General features: G+C 50.8%; 6 protein-coding genes across 6 annotated transcripts; 3 read left to right on the plus strand and 3 right to left on the minus strand.

Annotated features, from left to right (window-relative positions):
- Positions 1 to 25: 25 nt before the first annotated feature.
- Positions 26 to 1,158, plus strand: CI109_103563 (cytosolic Fe-S cluster assembly factor NBP35; the record flags this gene model as incomplete). Its single annotated transcript, XM_032005681.1, has 3 exons — positions 26 to 133; positions 193 to 420; positions 484 to 1,158. The coding sequence occupies 3 exons, from the start codon at positions 26 to 28 to the stop codon at positions 1,156 to 1,158; spliced, it is 1,011 nt and encodes a 336-aa protein (XP_031859928.1).
- A 47-nt stretch (positions 1,159 to 1,205) lies between these two features.
- On the minus strand, positions 1,206 to 2,792 carry CI109_103564 (uncharacterized protein; the record flags this gene model as incomplete). Its single annotated transcript, XM_065967311.1, has 6 exons — positions 1,206 to 1,457; positions 1,509 to 1,688; positions 1,746 to 1,967; positions 2,023 to 2,116; positions 2,327 to 2,519; positions 2,561 to 2,792. The coding sequence occupies 6 exons, from the start codon at positions 2,790 to 2,792 to the stop codon at positions 1,206 to 1,208; spliced, it is 1,173 nt and encodes a 390-aa protein (XP_065823383.1).
- A 334-nt stretch (positions 2,793 to 3,126) lies between these two features.
- Positions 3,127 to 10,751, plus strand: CI109_103565 (uncharacterized protein; the record flags this gene model as incomplete). Its single annotated transcript, XM_065967312.1, has 18 exons — positions 3,127 to 3,604; positions 3,687 to 4,344; positions 4,471 to 4,671; positions 5,020 to 5,710; positions 5,764 to 7,447; positions 7,563 to 8,274; positions 8,430 to 8,495; positions 8,701 to 8,779; positions 9,047 to 9,325; positions 9,387 to 9,543; positions 9,590 to 9,714; positions 9,793 to 9,839; positions 9,897 to 9,998; positions 10,063 to 10,150; positions 10,193 to 10,277; positions 10,320 to 10,435; positions 10,488 to 10,646; positions 10,716 to 10,751. The coding sequence occupies 18 exons, from the start codon at positions 3,127 to 3,129 to the stop codon at positions 10,749 to 10,751; spliced, it is 5,763 nt and encodes a 1,920-aa protein (XP_065823384.1).
- Positions 10,752 to 10,824: 73 nt separating this feature from the next.
- CI109_103566 (uncharacterized protein) lies at positions 10,825 to 11,773 on the minus strand (the record flags this gene model as incomplete). The annotated part of the gene is made up of 4 exons (XM_065967313.1): positions 10,825 to 10,938; positions 10,981 to 11,191; positions 11,258 to 11,558; positions 11,692 to 11,773. The coding sequence occupies 4 exons, from the start codon at positions 11,771 to 11,773 to the stop codon at positions 10,825 to 10,827; spliced, it is 708 nt and encodes a 235-aa protein (XP_065823385.1).
- A 1,474-nt stretch (positions 11,774 to 13,247) lies between these two features.
- Positions 13,248 to 14,629, minus strand: CI109_103567 (uncharacterized protein; the record flags this gene model as incomplete). The annotated part of the gene is made up of 7 exons (XM_065967314.1): positions 13,248 to 13,268; positions 13,312 to 13,341; positions 13,393 to 13,477; positions 13,526 to 13,558; positions 13,726 to 13,994; positions 14,202 to 14,326; positions 14,392 to 14,629. The coding sequence occupies 7 exons, from the start codon at positions 14,627 to 14,629 to the stop codon at positions 13,248 to 13,250; spliced, it is 801 nt and encodes a 266-aa protein (XP_065823386.1).
- Positions 14,630 to 14,772: 143 nt separating this feature from the next.
- CI109_103568 (uncharacterized protein) lies at positions 14,773 to 18,853 on the plus strand (the record flags this gene model as incomplete). Its single annotated transcript, XM_065967315.1, has 10 exons — positions 14,773 to 14,782; positions 15,245 to 15,385; positions 15,435 to 15,452; positions 15,590 to 15,633; positions 15,681 to 15,883; positions 16,002 to 16,284; positions 16,393 to 17,085; positions 17,150 to 17,299; positions 17,349 to 17,498; positions 17,549 to 18,853. The coding sequence occupies 10 exons, from the start codon at positions 14,773 to 14,775 to the stop codon at positions 18,851 to 18,853; spliced, it is 2,997 nt and encodes a 998-aa protein (XP_065823387.1).
- Between the last annotated feature and the right edge of the window lie 43 nt (positions 18,854 to 18,896).

Genomic DNA, 18,896 nt, shown 5'->3' on the forward strand with positions numbered 1-18,896 from the left:
CTTCTATCGTCGCATAGTGTACACAATGATAGCAACTCAAAGACCACTACCTCCACCATCACCGCTGCCTCTCGGCCCATCGTCGACTGTCCTTCCATCCACCGTTCCCGAGAATGCACCGGAACATTGCCCAGTAGGTCAATAATGACTAAGTTTTTTCTCAACTGTTCTTGACCGAATTGTTCTTTGTAGGGTGTCGAATCTACATTAGCAGGAAAAGCAGATGCATGTGAAGGATGTCCGAATCAGTCTGTATGTGCCGAGGGACCCAAGGGACCCGATCCGGACTTGCCTTTGATCAGGGAGAGGATGAGATCTGTCAAGCGGAAAGTGTTGGTGCTGTCAGGGAAGGGTGGAGTGGGTAAGAGTACTTTCTCAGCTGGACTGTCATGGGCTCTAGCAGCAGATGAGGAGTGTCAAGTGAGTCCCGACCTCTGATAAATGACCTGGATGAAGTTGAAGGCTCACGATATGATGGGTTAGACCGGAATTATGGATATCGATATTTGCGGTCCTTCCATTCCCCTTCTCATGGGTCTTTCATCATCCACCATCCACACCTCTTCCTCCGGCTGGTCACCAGCATATGCCCTCGACAATCTCGCTGTCATGTCCATCGGATTCCTTCTTCCTTCCAATTCGGACGCTGTGATATGGCGTGGCCCCAAGAAAAACGGGTTGATCAAACAGTTCTTGAAAGACGTCGAATGGGGAGATCTCGATTACATGATCGTCGATACACCACCCGGAACATCCGACGAACATCTTTCTATCGTACAATATCTCAAGGAGACAGGGATAGACGGAGCGGTTCTCGTCACCACTCCACAGGAAGTGGCTTTGCAGGATGTCAGAAAGGAAATTGACTTCTGTCGAAAAGTCGGTATTCCCATCCTTGGTCTGGTCGAAAACATGTCAGGTTTCGTTTGTCCCAACTGCAAAGGAGAAAGTCAGATCTTTGCACCCACAACAGGTGGGGCGGAAGCGATGGGGAAAGAGTTGGGCATCGAGTTGTTGGGAAAAGTCCCCCTCGATCCGAGAATAGGAATGACTTGTGATCAGGGTATGAGCTTCCTGGACGAATATCCCGACAGTCCAGCTACAACCGCGTATTTAGATATTGTACAAAGAATCAGAGAGATTCTCGGAGACGAATAGATGGACCACGTTTGGTGTCATTGTTGTATGCATATGTTACAGATCGATCAATCTTCGTCCACGTCGTCCAGAGCTGCTTCGGCTTGTTGAGCGCCTTCATCCACCAACTCTTCATCGTCAATGGCCTCTCCTTGACCTTCTGCCATGTTGTCCCCTCCATGTAGACGTCGTAGTTCGGCACTGGCCCATGTAGGGTCCTGTACTTGTCCTCGAGCCGTCTGGCGATCCTCGACCTCCCTCTCTTCAGGTATTCTGAAGCCAACACGCGTCTTGTCCCAAAGATCGCCTCTTGTCTCGACCTCGCCACGTCGCTAAACGTCAGCTTAGAGCTCACTTAAGAGTAAACCTACCTTGGCTCTCGTCTTTCTAAGCAAAGTTCGGAAAGTGATTTGCTTGTAATATACTCCCTTGCGTCTCTTGTTCGGTCTGTCGGTCTCTTCGTCATCCTCTTGGAATGCGACTAGAACCTCCTTGCTTGGAGGATTGGCGGACACCACCTCGTACGTTCGAATTCGATCATAAACAGCGTTCTGCATCAGTGCGTTATCAGCCACCAGATCTTTCTACACATTGGGCACAACACTCACCGGGAAGACCTCGTCAATCTTAGGGTCGAGCGGATCCTCCGCGGACAAGGCTAAGATGTTCTCCAATGGTTCCTTGTCGACCGCTCTCTCGTAAGCATCGTCCAATTTGGCGAGATGTTCTTCTTGCGGCAGATAGAACTCCATCATCTGCTGTTCGTCATCCACCACAGGTCGCATGATGGCCTTGGCCAGTCTCGGTGAAGAGGCCCCTGCTGCGGGATTCTGTGGGACAACTTCAGTGTGAAGTCTAGGGACGTAAAAGGAATGTTAGACTGACCAGAGCAGTCGCGGCGGTCGGCCGTTCGGGGAATCGAATGATCATATACGAGTTGGGCCAACTGTCGTCGTCGGGGAGAATGTCGTAGCTCTGGCTATCAGCAACAGACTAGGCACAACCGAAACTCACCTCAACTACTCGCAATGCCTTCTTCTTGCTATCAGGATGTCTGATATCCTTTGCTTCTTGAGCATGTATATCGGAGAAACTCTTGTCAATGGCCATGAGCTGCGCTGCTTCGGATGCATCCACAACTGCCTCGGCTCTATTTTGGTCAGCACGGGTCTGCTTTAGAAACGCTCACCTTGACTCTGCTGCTTCTCGTCGTTTAGCATTGTTTTTCCTGGTCAAATAGCTCGAATTCCTCATCCACGACACATCTGTAGTGAGAGCGGGTTTGGCATCTCCGTTGATCGCGGGCGGGGCATTGAATGGTGCAAGAAGGGCTACGTCGATAGGGTGGTGTACACGACCAGCGTCCAGTTGAGGGTTAAGAGCTGATCATTGTCAGTCAAGCTCAAAAGAAGCCGCCACTCACATTCCTCTTTCCCTTCCCACACTCCATCATATGCGTTGAGATCGAGGGGCATACCCATTTCCGAGTCGACTAGCATAGGAAGTGGTGTACTCGCCGCTAGAGGGTCGAGATAACTCGGTTCCCCTAAACGATTTATATCGGTTGACACATTGAGGAGTTTGGGAGGAAAAGGAGGATTCGGTAGAGGGTTGAGATATCTGACCCTGACCAAGAGGTCGGACTTTTTGGACATTGTGATATAGTTAACAGACGTGCGATCTGATCCGGTTCGACGTGAGTGAAGAAGCCAGCGTTATCGAAGGTCAGAAAGACCCTCGACAACAGGCAGAATCGACGAAGCGCAAGTCAACGAGGGGAGAGCGATGGGTAGAACGGAATCAGATCGATAGGCAGTTGAGTTGAATTGAAACCACGTGACTTTGCAGCTGGACGCGTCAAAATGAGTTGTCTGTTTGACCTCCACTCGAGCGAGTTATCTCTTGAACAAGTCCAGTCAACTATTCCTGGGTATCGCTTTCCCACATCCTCCCTTCTGACAAAACGTTTTATAGCAGTCGATCACAGCCATGGCTCCTCCTGACGATGTGGAGAACTCGTCCACAGGTCAGGAGCTCCTCGAGAACCTCATCAAAGAGGGACTTACGCCATCAGGGCACGACAATGAACCCTCTCGATATCGACGTTTAGTTCAAGTGTTGTTCCAAAACTGTATCCTGAAACCGATAGAACGGAACCTTCCTCCCAACATCCAGCAATGCGAATACACCATTACGATCCTGAAGCGACAGACTGCTATCCATCCGAATCTTCTGCTCGATCAGATAGACGGTGACATTCATATTCCCTTCTTCCAATGGCTGCTTCCACGACTCGTCTATGCGGCACTTCGATTGGAGGATGAAAACTTGGTTGATGAACTCATCTCCTCCGCCGTCAACGTGATCTATGCGCTGGGAAAAGATATGTCTGACGATGATTCCACTTGGGCAAAGGGTCCGAAGCGCGTCACAGTGACTCTGGGATATCTAAACACATTCTGTCAAGGTGGGTTATCGTTGAGCTGTGTCATGACTGATTGTTATAGATATCCTCGACAGCCGCAACACCAAGATGTATGGCTTTGAAGACCTACCCAACGAACCCAACACACTTCTCATTACCCTCTCGATTATCCTCTCTGTACGACTACCATTCACCGACACGATGACAGCCGACGCCTGTGCCAAGTTATCCCAAGCAAGCCGCCTTATGCGAACAACCTCTCTTCAAGCTCGGTACACCCTCTATGCGGCATCTGCTTGCAGTGTGACCCGTCCCCATGAGCTCACCAAAGCTTGCTTGTTCGTCGCGAACCTCTCCATTGTCGAAGATGCAAATCTCCAAAAGGCTATAATCATCTTTTACGACCGTTTGGCTCAGAGTGACGAGGTGCTGCGGTGCGAAGTATGGTGGTCGCTATATCGCAGAATCGATACCTTGCGGATGAGTAACGAAGTCGACTTTTCATGCGCCTTGTTCCTCCTCGCACCAATACCTCCTCGACTGTCTTCCGGTACGATACGCCACTTGATTCACAGCGAGATTTTGGTCAGATGGAAGGACGAGCTTGCGCACAATCCTAGCAGACTTGACCGTCTCGAGGATTTGATAGGCGGTATCAGGATAGAAAACCCTAGAAAGCGAAAGAGAAGTGAAGAAGAGGCCGAGGCGTTGGCCATAATAACAGAAGTGATACCGGATTTCGCTATGGAAGGAGACGTTGTGGAATCGCTCCGAAATAGCCGGTAGGTGCTCAAGGGTTCTGGACCAATACTGACAAATAGTGACCTGTCTGCCCTTGCCGGAGTCATGCCCAGGTTTGTGTGTACCTTTGCCGGGTGTCAAAAACATGGACAGTCGCCTTTGCGCAGCTTGTCAGAAAGCTTTCTCGACGTATGGATTCAAATCGGACAAGCAGATTTGGCGGCATTGCAATCTTTGGCCAGGATCCTCGACCACACTCCCCTTCGAACGATTGCTGTCGGTACGCAGCTCTCAAGTCGCCAGGGCATCATAAAGTTGGTGTTCCAAGGTCTCAAGGCTTCGGAACGGTCTGTTAGGGTTGCTGCTGGGTAAGTGAACTCTATAGGAGTATGCCGCTAATGTTAGGCGAATATTGTCCCTCCTCTTCGCTGCACAGTCAGAACATCCTGACCAGCGGGTAGCGAGCAGAAACAGGAGAGCATATTTAGAGAAGGTGGCGGGCTTGTTCAACTCCCCTTTGGTTATCAAAGAAACGGCCATTTTGGTGACAGGCGATATCGGTCGACAAGCCAATCCGGATGCGTTGTCGGTAGTACTCCAAATGCTAATTCGTCAGCTTGGGTCATCCAGCGCGCCACTAAGGAGTCTCGCCTACACTGAGGTGAGTTAATTCTGTGTGATATAGCTGACCCTGTGTAGTTACTCGGCCTCACCAGACATCACAACAAAACACCTTACACCTTGATATCACCCTTCCTCGAAGATATCAGCGTCCTTCTCGCGGAGAACCTAGCGCGGTCACCTGACATGATTGCTGAGACTATGCAATTCATTGGATTTACGCGTCAAAATTTCCTCAGCACCACGCTCCAATACACTCTTCCGGCTTTGGTCCTTACGCGCAACCGAGAGGCTCTTCAGCATGTCGCAAGTATCGTCAAGGAACGACTAGGTGTGCTTCTGATGGACAACATCGCGAATATCCTGGCGCGAGTATTTCTTCACCCTCAACAGACGGACAACAGCCTAAAATTTCTTGTCACCCTGATTCAAAACATGACCAGCGGCAATCCCAAAGCACAACCAGTCATATCAGCAGCATCTTTGATGACTGCTTGTATCGTGGACTTTGTGGTGATGCTGGTGGTGGAACTAGGCGACGAGGAAAGATCGGTACGGGAATCCGCGAAGACTGCGCTGGAAAAGGCACAAGCACAACAAGATGGCAGAAACTCCGACCTGGGTGCCTTCCTCAAACCCCTTATGCTCGGTGTGATCTCTCAGCTCAACGACATGCTACACGACGTCCTTGGAAAGAAAACGGTCGAGTTCAAGCGCAAGATCATCCGAAGTCTTGGGGCTCTTATTCGGTTCGTTGGTGATTCCATGGCATCGTTTTCGCCGCAGGTGAGTGATCTTGCGATGTTCGGGCTAACATACAGATCATGGCGAGTCTTCAGAGCACCTTGGGTATCAGCGAACTCCGCCAGGAAACTCTCCGCACTTGGTCTCTATTCATCTCAACACTTCGATACGCAGACGTCGGGCCTTTCGTTGGACGCACCACTGGCGCGCTAGTCGCCAATTGGCCGACTTTTGATGCCGTCGAACGAACTATCGCAATACAGATCATTGATGAGATTGCCGGCAATGTCAAGCACCTCAGTCAATTTGTCGAGGAAGTCGTGGGGATGGACAATATTCCTGAATTGCGATCAGCGGCGGCTCGTCTGACTGCTCATCGGAAGAACTGGCCCTTACGTTTGCACATCAGCAAGGTTCTTGATCGAGTCAATAGCAAGAACATCGCCATCGCAACTGCCTCCTTGAACGAACTCAAGCTGCTAATTGCCAAAAATGAAGAAGAACTACACATGCTTGTACGGGGCGATACTTTCGACTCGATCGCCGCTCGGGTCATGTCAAGTCTCCTATCCACCGCTACTCGGGATGGAGACTGTCAAGAGCTGCGTGACTTGTCTTACGAATGTATGGGCATGCTGGGCGCCCTCGATCCTGACCGACTTGGACTTCGCGCCGAGAGCGGTACTATCACCCTTACATCCAACTTCACCGATCAGGAGGAGTCTTTTGACTTTGCGTTGCATCTCGTACGTGATTTGCTCGTCGACGCGTTCCGGGCTACCAACGACACTAAGCACCAAACACATCTCGCCTACGCTATACAAGAACTCCTCAAGTTCTGCGGCTTCACACCAAAGATCCTTCATCCTGGCAACAAGGTCCATGCCGGCACTCTCACCCGTTGGCAGAGCCTGCCAAAAGATCAGCTCGAAACCCTCACACCACTGTTGGAATCCCGGTTTTCCATTTCTGATGCAACCGTCAAGTCCTTCCCTCACCCCATATATTCCAATTCTCCAACATATCGAGAGTGGCTTCAACGCTGGGCTACGGATCTCGTTGGCAAAGTGATGTCGATGCCTGGACACGACAGACCAGTACGCGACAGCAAGATGATTTTCGGAGTCTTCCGCGGTATCCTTCGCAATCAGGACGTTACCGTCGCCCACCATATTCTGCCGCACCTAGTTCTGAGTGTGTTGCTCTCAGGGGATGCAAGTTACCGGGATGAGATATGCTTGGAAATCAATGCCGTCCTCCAAGATCAAGTGAACCCGACGGGGTCAGCAGACAAGCGTAATCTCAGCGCCCAGGTCATATTCGACTTGATGGATCACCTCAGCAAGTGGCTTAGACTCAACCGAGTCGCCAAATCCGATCGTACCGACATCACCAGGATCGTCGAGGGAGTTTTGTCGAGCATCGAAACCGAACTGATGGCCAACGCGGCCCTTCAGAGCAGGGCCTACGCCAGATCACTTCGGAGCTTCGAACAACGGATCGTACAACTACGAAGAGAGAAACGTGAAAACACAGAATTGCAGACGTACTTCGAGCGTTTACATCAAATTTACTCCGAGCTTGACGAGCCAGATGGCATGGAAGGGGTTTCAGCATTTGTTATCTCTCCTTCTCTCGAACATCAGATCAGGGAGCACGAAAGCACAGGGCGGTGGACGTCAGCCCAAAGCTGTTGGGAAGTACGTCTCCAGCAGTCTCCGGACGATGTTTCCTTGCATGTCGGTCTCCTCAAATGTCTAAGGAATCTTGGTCATTATGGTGAGTTTCCTTTCCTGAACATTGCTGACTTTAGACACCCTTCGCACCCATATTCGCGGGGTCCTTAGCCGCTACCCTACCTGGGCTTCGGAGCTGGCTCCATTTGCGGCTGAAGCCGCTTGGATCATCGGTGATTGGGATACCGTCAAGCAGATCGGAAGCGAAGGTCCACCTGTCGGTCACGCTCTACTCGCATTGCACGAAAATCAAGACCTCGCTCCGGTGCTCACACAGGTCAGACGGGATCTCGGAGTTGGGATTACAGGCAAGCAATACGGACACGCCTACGAACCGCTGCTGCAGCTGCATCTCGTGCACGAAATCGCCATGATTCACAAAGCGAAACAATCGATCGAGATCACGCCGAAGAGCAACAACCGCAACGTCATCATCCAACAGCACGTTCGAAGTCTCACCAAATCTTTCAAAAGCAGGTTCCTTAGCACGTCGCCTGCCTTCCGAGTGCGAGAGGCGATTCTCAGCATCCGCCGTACTGCTTACAGTGTAGTCAACACACCGCTACTCAACCCTGAAATTGGCGATGCTTGGATCCTAAGTTCGAAGATCGCTCGAAAGTCCGGGTATGAACAGACGGCGTACAGCGCGACCCTGCAAGCAAAAGAAGCAGAAGCGCCATTTGCTTTTGTACAGCAGGCGAAACTCCTACGAGTTCACGGCAGCGTTTTCAAAGCGTTGACGGATCTGCAAAACACCTTGATTCCTCTACTCGGAGCCGATCCTGCTAGAAAGGACGGCTCAGTTATCGATCTGACCAGAGACGATGATTTCGCTCGAGACCGGAATCTGGCAAAAGTGAGTGACTATTTGTGACTTTCGCTAACCTCAGGCGGTATTACTCGTCGCGCGGTGGGCCAACGAAACCGACCGCTTCGAACCAAATGCTATCATCAATCGGTACCAACAAGCGATTCTCCTGTACGAGAAGTGAGTGCATCCCCGTTGACATCTGACTGACATTAAGTCTCGAATCGCCGTATTATCATCTTGGGCATTATTACGATAGCATGACTGGCTCGCCGGAGCAGATGTGAGTGAAGAAGCATGGTGCAGCGCTGACGTTCAGGGCGACCTTCCATTACTATACCTGCTTCAACTATGTCCTTGCATTGCAGCATGGAGTTAAATATATCTACCAGACCATGCCAAGAATGCTTACCATATGGCTTGATCTGGGAGAATCGAAAGAATTGAAGAAGTAGGTTCGGCCGCTGTGAGGCTGTGCTGATATCCAGACACGATGCGATGGGGGCACAACTCACCAAGATCACCAATCTGGTCGATAGGTCGCGAAAGACGCTTCCGCCCTATCAGGTGAGCCAGCATGCAAAGAAAGCAGCTGATGTCAGTTCCTCACTGCTTTCCCACAAATCATATCGCGTATACTGCACCCCCACGGAGAGGTCGGTATTGTTCTCAAAAAGATTGTGGCCGGTGTCATCAGAACGTATCCTCAGCAGGCCTTGTGGCCCACAGTCGGGGTGATGCAGTCGAAACGAGCAGACAGGAAGAAAGCGTGTCTGTCGGTGCTCAGCCGTGCTCAGGTAAGCAATACTTTCCCAGGGGCTGCGCTAATGCCAGGCGAATGACAACGGTGTGGCCATGATGGTCAAAGACGCGAATGTGCTGTCTAGTGCATTACTCAAATTCACGGACGACCAAGTGGAAGATAAAAGGAAGGAATTTTCCCTCAAGGACCGCTTCCCGTACTTGAGTCCCAGCGAGCTCAAAAGGACAAGGATGATTCTCCCCTTGCAAGATGCTTTGACCTGCAGTCTACCTACGACATCGGAGACGATCAAGTCTCACAACCCCTTCCCAACGGCACCTGTTGAGATAGCTGGTGGGTTCACCTTTCTGGTATTTACGCTGATGAGCAGGTTTCGATGACCGTGTGGAGGTGATGCAATCGTTACAAAAGCCGAAGAAGCTGGTATTTATCGGCACCGACGGCAAGAATTACCCGTTCTTGTGCAAACCGCACGATGATCTCCGAAAGGACGCCCGTCTCATGGACCTCAACTCGATGATTAACAAGCTGTTGAAAAGCGCATCAGAGTCGCGAAGACGGCAACTTTGTAAGTTCCGCCTACTCGACAAGGATCAGAGCTGATATGGGATCAGATATTCGTACCTACGCGGTGATGCCTCTCAACGAGGAATGTGGGCTGCTGGAATGGGTTACCAATACCTATGCGTTGAAGAGTATTCTCGAGAAAGGCTACGCTCGCTATGGCAAGAAGATTTATGTAAGTCTTGCTAAAGATTGGCCATGCTGATGACAGACCAACGACATCCACACTACAACGGAGAACGCTCGTAAACAGAACTCAGAAGTTCTCACGAATGTTTTCACGAGTACTATTCTGCCGAGGTGAGTCGGTCATGATTGCTCTACCGATGTGATGACCTCTACGCTGACACGAACAAGGTACACGCCTACGGTCTTCCACGAGTGGTTCTTGACTACATGGCCGGAACCATCAGCATGGTTGGCAAGTCGACTAGCCTATGGGCGTACGCTGGCAGTGATGTCCATGATAGGATACGTGCTAGGGTGAGTGTACATTGAATATGCTTGCGCTGATTTCCCCTAGGCTTGGAGACCGACATGGCGAAAACATCCTTTTCGACGGCTTGTCAGGAGACACTGTACACGTGGACCTCAACTGTCTGTTTGATAAGGTAAGTTGGCGCGTTAGTGGATATTCTGCTAAGACTTCGCAGGGTAAAACGTTTGATATTCCTGAGCGGGTCCCTTTCCGATTGACGCACAACATGGTCGATGCTTTGGGAGTTACTGGAGTGGAAGGTGAGTAAATAAACCAAGAGTTAGCCTAACAGTCATCCAAAGGTGTCTTCCGGAAAGCAGCGGAGATCACGATGAGTATTCTTCGGTCGAATAGCGACTCCTTAATGAGTGTTCTAGAAGCCTTCGTACACGATCCGCTGGTTGAATGGACCAAACCTGTATGTCTTTAACCCTTTTCCGAACTGTTTGATTTCGCTGATAATCGAAAAGGGCCGGAGCAAGTCTGAAAGGGACATTAGATCGTCTGCGGACAGAAATCTTAGACCCATCAAAGCCAAACTCCGTGGTATAATGGAAGAAGGAACCATAGTTTCCGTTCCTAGTCAAGTCGAAGCACTGATTAAGCAAGCCACCAGCCCCAGCTTCTTGGTGAGTATCATCCGCACTCCGTCCCCGCGTTGCTGACCAATTGTTCCTTCGTTTCTCTGTCTCTCTCAGGCGGCAATGTATGTCGGTTGGGCACCTTGGTTGTAACATGTATAGTCATATGTCGTAGCTGTAATACATGCATCCCATCATGCCATCATCCTAAATCCCAACAAACCACCTAGAACTTGAGCTCGTGGAATCGGTCGCTCTTGGAGAGACCCCAAGACGCCTTCAAGTACTTGGCGAGGTTGTCGACCTTCTTGATGGAGGCGAGGAGAGCAGCATCGACGGCCTGATTCTCGTTAGTCATGCCATTTGATCTTAGATGGCTCACCTTCTGCTCAGACTTCTTCTCCTCGGGGAACGCCTTCTTCTCCTTGCCCTCACCGAAGAACTCTCCCTCCTTGGTGGACTTGGCGGCCTTGGCCTTAGCGAAGAAGGAGTCGTTGACGGTTTCGGGAACGGTAACGTTGGAGATGTCGACCTTGGTGGAGGTAGCGATAACGTAGGCCTGGCTCACTCGTCGAAGGGGGACACCGTTGATCCTGGAGAGCCAGTCAAGCGTTAGTCGTCAAATGCAAACCGCCGCAACTCTTTGTCAACAAACTCACTTGAAAGGACCAGAGACCAAAAGCAAACCAGAGTCGAGCTGCTTGAGGAAGACAACTCGCTTGCCGCTGAAACGACCGGCGAGGAGGATGAGGACGGTACCGGGGGTGATGCTAGATCGGAGGGCGGTCTTGCCGGGAGTCTTTCGAGAGACTCGGGGCTTTCGGACGTCCTCGGCGGGGTAGTATTTGGAAGCCTTGTTGGTGGGGACCAATCGCTTCTCTCCGTTTGCCTTTCCACCAACAGTCTTCTCCGTGTGGGCGGGGGTCTCAGGCTTTGCAGGGGCCGCAGAGGTCTTCTTGCCTAATGGAGAGAAAGCAGCTTATCAGAACAATACATTCCCCAGACCCAATCCTCCTAGTCCCCTCGACCTCCTTTCTCTTCGCTGTCCATCGTCTCTCATCCAGTCCATCTCATCTTTAGAAGCCCAACTCACCCTTGAAGAGACCTCGTTTGGCGGAAACCTGCGATCGAGAGAGACGACCGACGTTGGGGGCGATGGGCTGAGATCGGGCCATCTGTAATGAATGAGAGTGAGCTGATGCTTGAGGAGTTGACGTCTTAATGTGGTGGTGAGGATAACCTACCTTTTCTAGTGTTGTTGAAGGATGAGTAACCAAGAAGAGCAAAACCTCGAATTGACAGATTAAAGGTCAAATGTCGTTACACTGAGAGTCTCTGACTGCAGTAGTGAAGTGAGTGAGTGATTGCACCGTAACTGACACAACAGACACACACCATACACCATACAGCTCGACCCAGCCAAACGCACCACTACTACTGCACAAAACCTCTAAACCTCGAATAGGGTAAATCCCAACTCTCGGAGCTAAATGGAATTTGGCAAAGTGGCACCGAACCAGTACAGCAAAGCCATTGTCGGCTATAACATTCCGTGTCGTATCTCCGAAATTCACGCCAAGCAGTGGTCATTCTATCGCGCGTCCCCGTTGCATGCATTCGACACAACAATAACAAATCATGCAGTGCATCCTCTAGCCAACTCAACCTATGCAGATCACCTATGTCAGACCCAAACTTCCCTGACAACCTGGACATCAAGCCTTTGCTGCTGGGTGATGCTACAAATCAGATACATGATCAAACAAACCAACAGGCAGAGGCTATAACACAGTATGGCATAGCAGGAAGAGTCTGGTGAGCCTCGACCTCCAACACGATTTGGCTAATCAATCCAAGGGAAGCCACTAGACCACTTCTTGAATACTTCACACCATGCGCGTCAACCTCATATGAACCGTCCTGCTCCGTTCTTTCGACACCAGGACCTCACCGAATACTGGAACTTGGTTCAGGTCAATCCGTTGCTTCCCTCCATCTCGCGTCTCAACTCTCTTCTGATGACCTGATCATTTTGACTGATCTGCCCAACGTCGTTGCCCTCTGTAACAAATGCATCGAGACATGGACACCGCCTTCGCAACGGCATGCTCAAGTTGTAGCTGAGCCATTGGCCTGGGGAGAGGAACCTTCTCATCTGAGTAAATATGGACAGCTTACCCACATCCTGATGTGCGACTTGGTAAGTGTTCTGCACGGGGTTACTTTCTGACATGTCAGGTGTATTTCCCCCACCTCTACCCTCTTCTGCTATACACGCTTTTGAGTCTCACCGAAACATCAACTACGATGCAGAAAGATGAAGGGGAGACCTTTGGTCCGGAGATATTACTTTCTTGTGAGTGATTGCAACAGGAACACATCTGATAGTCTTAGACATCTCACGAACACTCGCGCTCGAGGAGTCCTTTTTCAACGCGCTCGCACTCTACTTCCAGATGGTTCCTGTACGAGGAGGGGATTGGGAGGCTAAAGTGTTCATATGCAGACGTTGGAAGGTACAAAAAGACTGGACATTACCGGGCGTGAAAGAGGTCATGAACGGAGGAAAAGGTGTGATAAGAGGACGAAGTTATGATCTAGTTGACGATCTTTTCGGATCCCTTGAATGGGAGGTATCGTGATGCAGGGTTACAAGAAATATTCGATTGCCTGTATGTCAGTGACGTTCACGTGGGTGGAATCTCACCTTGACTTGTTGCTGTTGTTGATTCGGTCCATCTCGCTGTGAAGGAGATCAGCTGTCTTCTACCGTAATCACAAAAGGAATACTCACCTCGTTCTCTGGTGCTGCGTTGAATACATTGAAAAACTTCCGCCCGCCTGGAGATACTTCTAGGATACTAGCCATGTTACCACATCTACAAGTCGTCAGCTTAATGTTGATACTTGATAGATTGTAAACTCACCTATAACAATAATTGGGTGCGCTCCACACAGTGCTGAGCAGATCGCCATAGAGTACAGAATAACCTTCCATACATAGCTGATGAGCGCGGAGAACGTGGTTCATCCCGTTGAGATTTAGGAACTTGCGGACGATAGATGCACCAAAGGTATACCCCGCCCCTCTGTTTGTAAGCTAGTGCTGCCTTACCAGAAGACGCACCTTGGACTGATCGCAAAATCCTCCTTTTCTGGATCAGGATCTGACCAAACAAGATCCGCCATCGGACCTTCATGAGGGATTTCTCGAAATCGATCTATGATCTTGATTTGATCGATGTGGTGGATAGACGGGCTGAGACCGCCGTGAACACAGAAGATGGCATCGTCGATTACAACGCTCAGTGTGAGGAAATCGAACATGTCGGTGAAATATTGCCATACGGCAGGTGAGCCATATTTACGAGTACATTCGAGATAGAATCCGTATGTCTGTGCTGCCAGTCAGCCGCTGGTCTTCAAAACGCAGATCATGTCGAAGGAGCATCAGATTTCCGTTCTCTCTTATCCACCTCCGCGGCGGGTTCCTCGGAGAGTATACCTCGGTCCCACAGAGACAGACTATTCTCCATAGGCAATGCCTCAGAGTCCTCTTTTGCGGTTTGTCATCACGCGCTCGTAAGATGAAGATGAACCAACCTGAGTGACCGCTCTCGATTCGTGGTTACCCCTAATGAGCTGTATTCGTTCGGGGTATCGAAGTTTCAAGCAAGTGAGAAGGGATATTGTTTCCACCGAATGCAGGCCTCGGTCGACGTAGTCGCCTGGTGATTTGTAAACCGGTCTGTCAGCTGGCATCGGCCAATGTTATTCTCTTGCAGTAACATACCGAGGAAAAGGTAGTTGGTATTGGGGGCTGACCCTCCTATTCTAAATATTTCTATGAGGTCATGAAATTGACCATGAATGTCTCCGACGACGGTGACCGGTGAAGCGACATGTACCACGTTGCTCTCTCTCATCAAAACCTCTTTCGTCTTCTCGCAGATCTCCCTGAGCAGCGCTTCACCTAGCAACTGCTTGTCGCGAAGACGTTCGATACAGGCATCGAGATCGAACGGTGCCATTCGGGAAACATGGACGCCGGTGGTCGGTAAAGGGAGACTGAGGGGTTAAGAATCCCTGCACTGTTCGACCGGTGAAGTCTCGAGGTCCAGTTGGTGGCCGAGGGGCTTGGAATGATCGTGTGACAGTATGCGAACTAGTCAGAATGAAGCGTTGTGCGTGTAATAGTTGGGCTGATGTTCATGCTTTATTGACTACATATCGGGACGATGATGACAATGGACGGTTATCGCCAAGTAACAAAGTAATCGAGCCACGCGCCTAACAGCAATCACCGGGAAGGCAGGTGTAATGGTGGTAATATAACCCTGCACGTCATCATTCTATCCACCAATACCCGGGATTGGTCCACACACACACAACACTACAACACCACGATAACGCATCTTGTGAACAACACAGCTTCATCCTCCATCCAATCCCCTCTTCCTTCTCTCACTCAGTTCACTCCTTGGAGATTCATTGCTCCCGCATCCCCTCAGTAACACATACATAGCTCGAGGCAAGATGTATGTCGCTCTTGCTTAACCCTCCAGTCGCCTCCCTATCATAGCTGACGTAGCCTTCACACCCCTCCTCTGTTAATCGTCACCACAGGTTTGGACGTCATAACGCAGATTATGATGACTATCCATCCGTCCGGGCAGCAGCTAACGGGGCCAACCATCAACCCACTCGACCGGTAGACAAGGAGAAGACCGAGTCCGAGCTGAGTGTCAACATCAAAAAGGCTACCAGTCCAGAGGAGACAGCACCCAGTACGTTTCCTGTCAATGTCTCTTCAACCAAGCTGACCGGGTCATGCAGAGCAAAAACACGTCAGAAGTGAGTCTTATCGACCTGGGACTAAGCTGACCCGTTAGAATGTATTGTTTACACCTGGGACTATCACTCTTCCTTATCTGTCTGGAATGGACTCAGGACTCAGCCTATCCTGGCTGATGAGGTGCAGACGTTCAAAGCCTTGATCGTTGTGCACAAGCTGCTCCAGGAGGGTCACCCGGTGGTGAGTTATGACGCATCTGGCTCTGCTGACAATCCCAGACCTTGAAGGAGGCACACGCCCAAACGGGATGGCTCGAGACCTGCGGGAGGACTGTCGGAGATGGAGGCAAGGGTTACGGCGGTCTCATCAAAGCGTACACATCCTTCCTGTTGGCAAAGCTTCGTTTCCATCGCCATCACCCAGAGTTCAACGGACTATTCGAGTATGAAGAGTATATCAGCTTGAAGAACATTGACGATCCCAATGAAGGGTGAGTTCAAGTAAGTCAACGGTTTGCTGACCTCTGGTAGTTACGAGACCATTACCGACTTGATGACCCTTCAAGACCAAATCGAATCCTTCCAGAAGCTTATCTTCGCTCATTTCAGAGGATCAGCCAACAACGAATGTCGTATATCCGCTTTGGTACCTCTTGTCAAAGAGAGCTTCGGCATATACAAGTTTATCACCAGCATGTTGCGTGCAATGCACAGACGTAAGTGGCCCATTCTGCGATCATCACTGACGAAGTCAGGAACGGATGCCATGGATGCTCTTCTTCCCCTTCGAGAACGGTACAACGCTCAGCATTATAACCTTCGCCGATTCTATTACGAGTGCAGCAATCTCAAATACCTCACCGGTCTCATCAATGTCCCAAAGCTTGGACAGGTGAGTTGTACTTTCCGTGGATGAAGCTAATGACAGGAACCTCCCAACCTTTTGGATAACGGCACCGCTCCGGAGCTACCTGAGCGACCCCCTACGGAGAAACGACAGGAGCGAAAGGAGGAAACACCCCGTGCGGGTTCGCCTGTAGCAACTCAGGGAGAGATCGACGAGCAACGTCGAATGCTGGAGGAATATGAGCGCAAACAATCTGCTCTTGTGTCTCAGCGAGAGTCAGAGCAACGCCGACAGGAGGACGAGAAGCGTCGGCAAGAAGCGGAATATGCGGAACAACAACGACTTCAGCAAGAGAGGGAACGTCAGGCTCAAGAACAACTCCTCCGAGATCAAATGAGCCAGCAGTGGAACCAACAGCAACAGGGTCAAGCTGTCCAGCTCCAACAGGAGATGTTGGCCATGCGAGGACAGTACGAGCGAGATCAAATGCTGCTTGAGCAGTATGATCGCCGAGTCAAGTCTCTTGAGAGCGAACTCGGACTCATCGGCGCCAACGTTGGTGCCCAAATGTCTGCCAAAGACGAACTCATCGCCCAACTGCAACAACAGATCGAAATTTGGAAGAACAAATATGAAGCATTGGCCAAACTGTACTCCCAACTTCGTGGCGAACACCTTGACCTCCTCAACAGGAGCAAGGGCTTCCAGCTCAAAGCGAACTCAGCGCAGGAAGCCATTGATAAAATGGAGAGGATGGAGCGTGATGTTAAGACCAAGAACTTGGAATTGGCCGACATGATCAGAGAGAGGGACAGAGCCCGATACGAGCTTGACCGATTGAAGTCTGTGAGTACGAACGATCTTCGTCATGTGCCCCACTCAATCTGTGCCTTACGATATTGCTCCACAGAGCCACCGAGAAGAGCTGGACCGAATCAAACGCGATCTATCCTTTGCCAACGAAAGAGCGGAGGACGCATCCCGTCACAAGAGTACCGAGGTCTCGAGCGTCATGTCCAAGTACAACAGGCAGCTTACTGAATTGGAAGATTCGCTTCGAGTGAGTCTTCTGGGATATTTTTCAGGTCTTTGTTGATTGTTATGTGCAGGCCAAGCAACTCCAAATCGACGAGCTTCTTCGAAAAGTGGACGAGAAGGATGCCGAGGTCGCTCGTACAGTGGAAGAAAAGGAGCAGGAACTTCTCATCATGCAGGAGGGTATGGACTCGACTCTGAAGGAGCTGAGCGACATGCGCCTGGTGAGCTTGATTTCTGTTCCAAGATATAATTCCCGCTGACGCTGCGGCAGACCCAAGGCGACACCAGTCAAGCATTCGATGCCCAAGTCGATACTCTCATCCTGGATCACCGAAAAGAGCTCAATGCAATCATCGACTCGATACTCCAAGCCTGCATGCAAAAAGTGGACGACGCCATGTACGAACTTGAGGCACCCATGCAGACTGGCAATACTACAGCCACTCCCGAGTACACACTCTCGATGATCGAGAAGGCTATGACAAACGCTACCGAGTTTGCTTCCACTTTCAACCTTTACCTCGGCAAGAAGAGTGGGGGCGGTCATGTGGAGGTGATCAAAGCTGCCAACGAGCTAGCGCAAGCCCTCTCTGAGACTCTTGTCAGCTCCAAGGGTATCACGCGATTCGCTGAAACCGACGAAGCGTCGGACAAGTTGGTCAAGGTTGCCAAAGATGCGGGAGATGCAGGCTATCGATTCTTCCTCAACTTGCAGTCCTTCCGACTTCTGGCTGGTGGCAAGAGCGAGGAGGCTGCTCTTAGAAACAACGCCGAGACACGCAGCGCTTTATCAAAACTGTCCGACACCGTTGAGAAGTTCATCCCCAAGGCGAAGACTACGCTTGCCCATGCTAACGGCGACATCGGCGACATCGTCTCTCAAGAGATGCAGAACGCAGCAAAGGCTATCGAGCAAGCTACCGAGCGACTTCGAGCTCTCATCGCACGACCAAAGGGCAGCAAGTACAGCTCTCTCGATATCCAGGTCCACGATGCCATTCTCGAAGCTACACTCGCTATTACGAATGCCATTGGTCGCCTCATCCAAGCTGCCACCGAGAGTCAAGAAGAGATCGTCAGGGAGGGCAAGGGCTCAAGCAGCACTCAGCAGTTCTACAAGAGGAACAACCGATGGACAGAAGGCCTTATCTCGGCGGCCAAGGCTGTGGCATATGCTACCGGATTGCTGATTGAAAGCGCTGATGGTGTTATATCTGGAACCCACTCGCTCGAGCAGCTCATTGTCGCTTCCAATGAAGTCTCCGCCGCCACCGCCCAGCTCGTCGCCGCCTCCCGGGTCAAGGCGTCCCTCATGTCGAAAACGCAACAACGACTTGAGCTGGCCTCCAAGGCCGTTACCGATGCTTGTAAAGCGCTCGTCAAGCAGGTCAAGCTCATCTCAAACCAGCAGAGCGACAACGAGGATGTTGACTACAAGGCCATGCCTTCACATGAGTTCAAGGTGCGAGAGATGGAGCAGCAGGTGGAGATTCTCAAGTTGGAGAAGGAGCTTGGTGCAGCGCGAAGGAGATTGGGAGAGATGAGAAGAGCGGGATACCACCAGGAGACGGACTAGGTGGAGAAAGGGAATTCCTGTTATGAAAGTTGTCAATCATGTT

The sequence above is a fragment of the Kwoniella shandongensis genome, chromosome 6, assembly GCF_008629635.2.
Source record: "Kwoniella shandongensis chromosome 6, complete sequence".
Taxonomy (NCBI): Eukaryota; Fungi; Basidiomycota; class Tremellomycetes; order Tremellales; family Cryptococcaceae; genus Kwoniella; species Kwoniella shandongensis.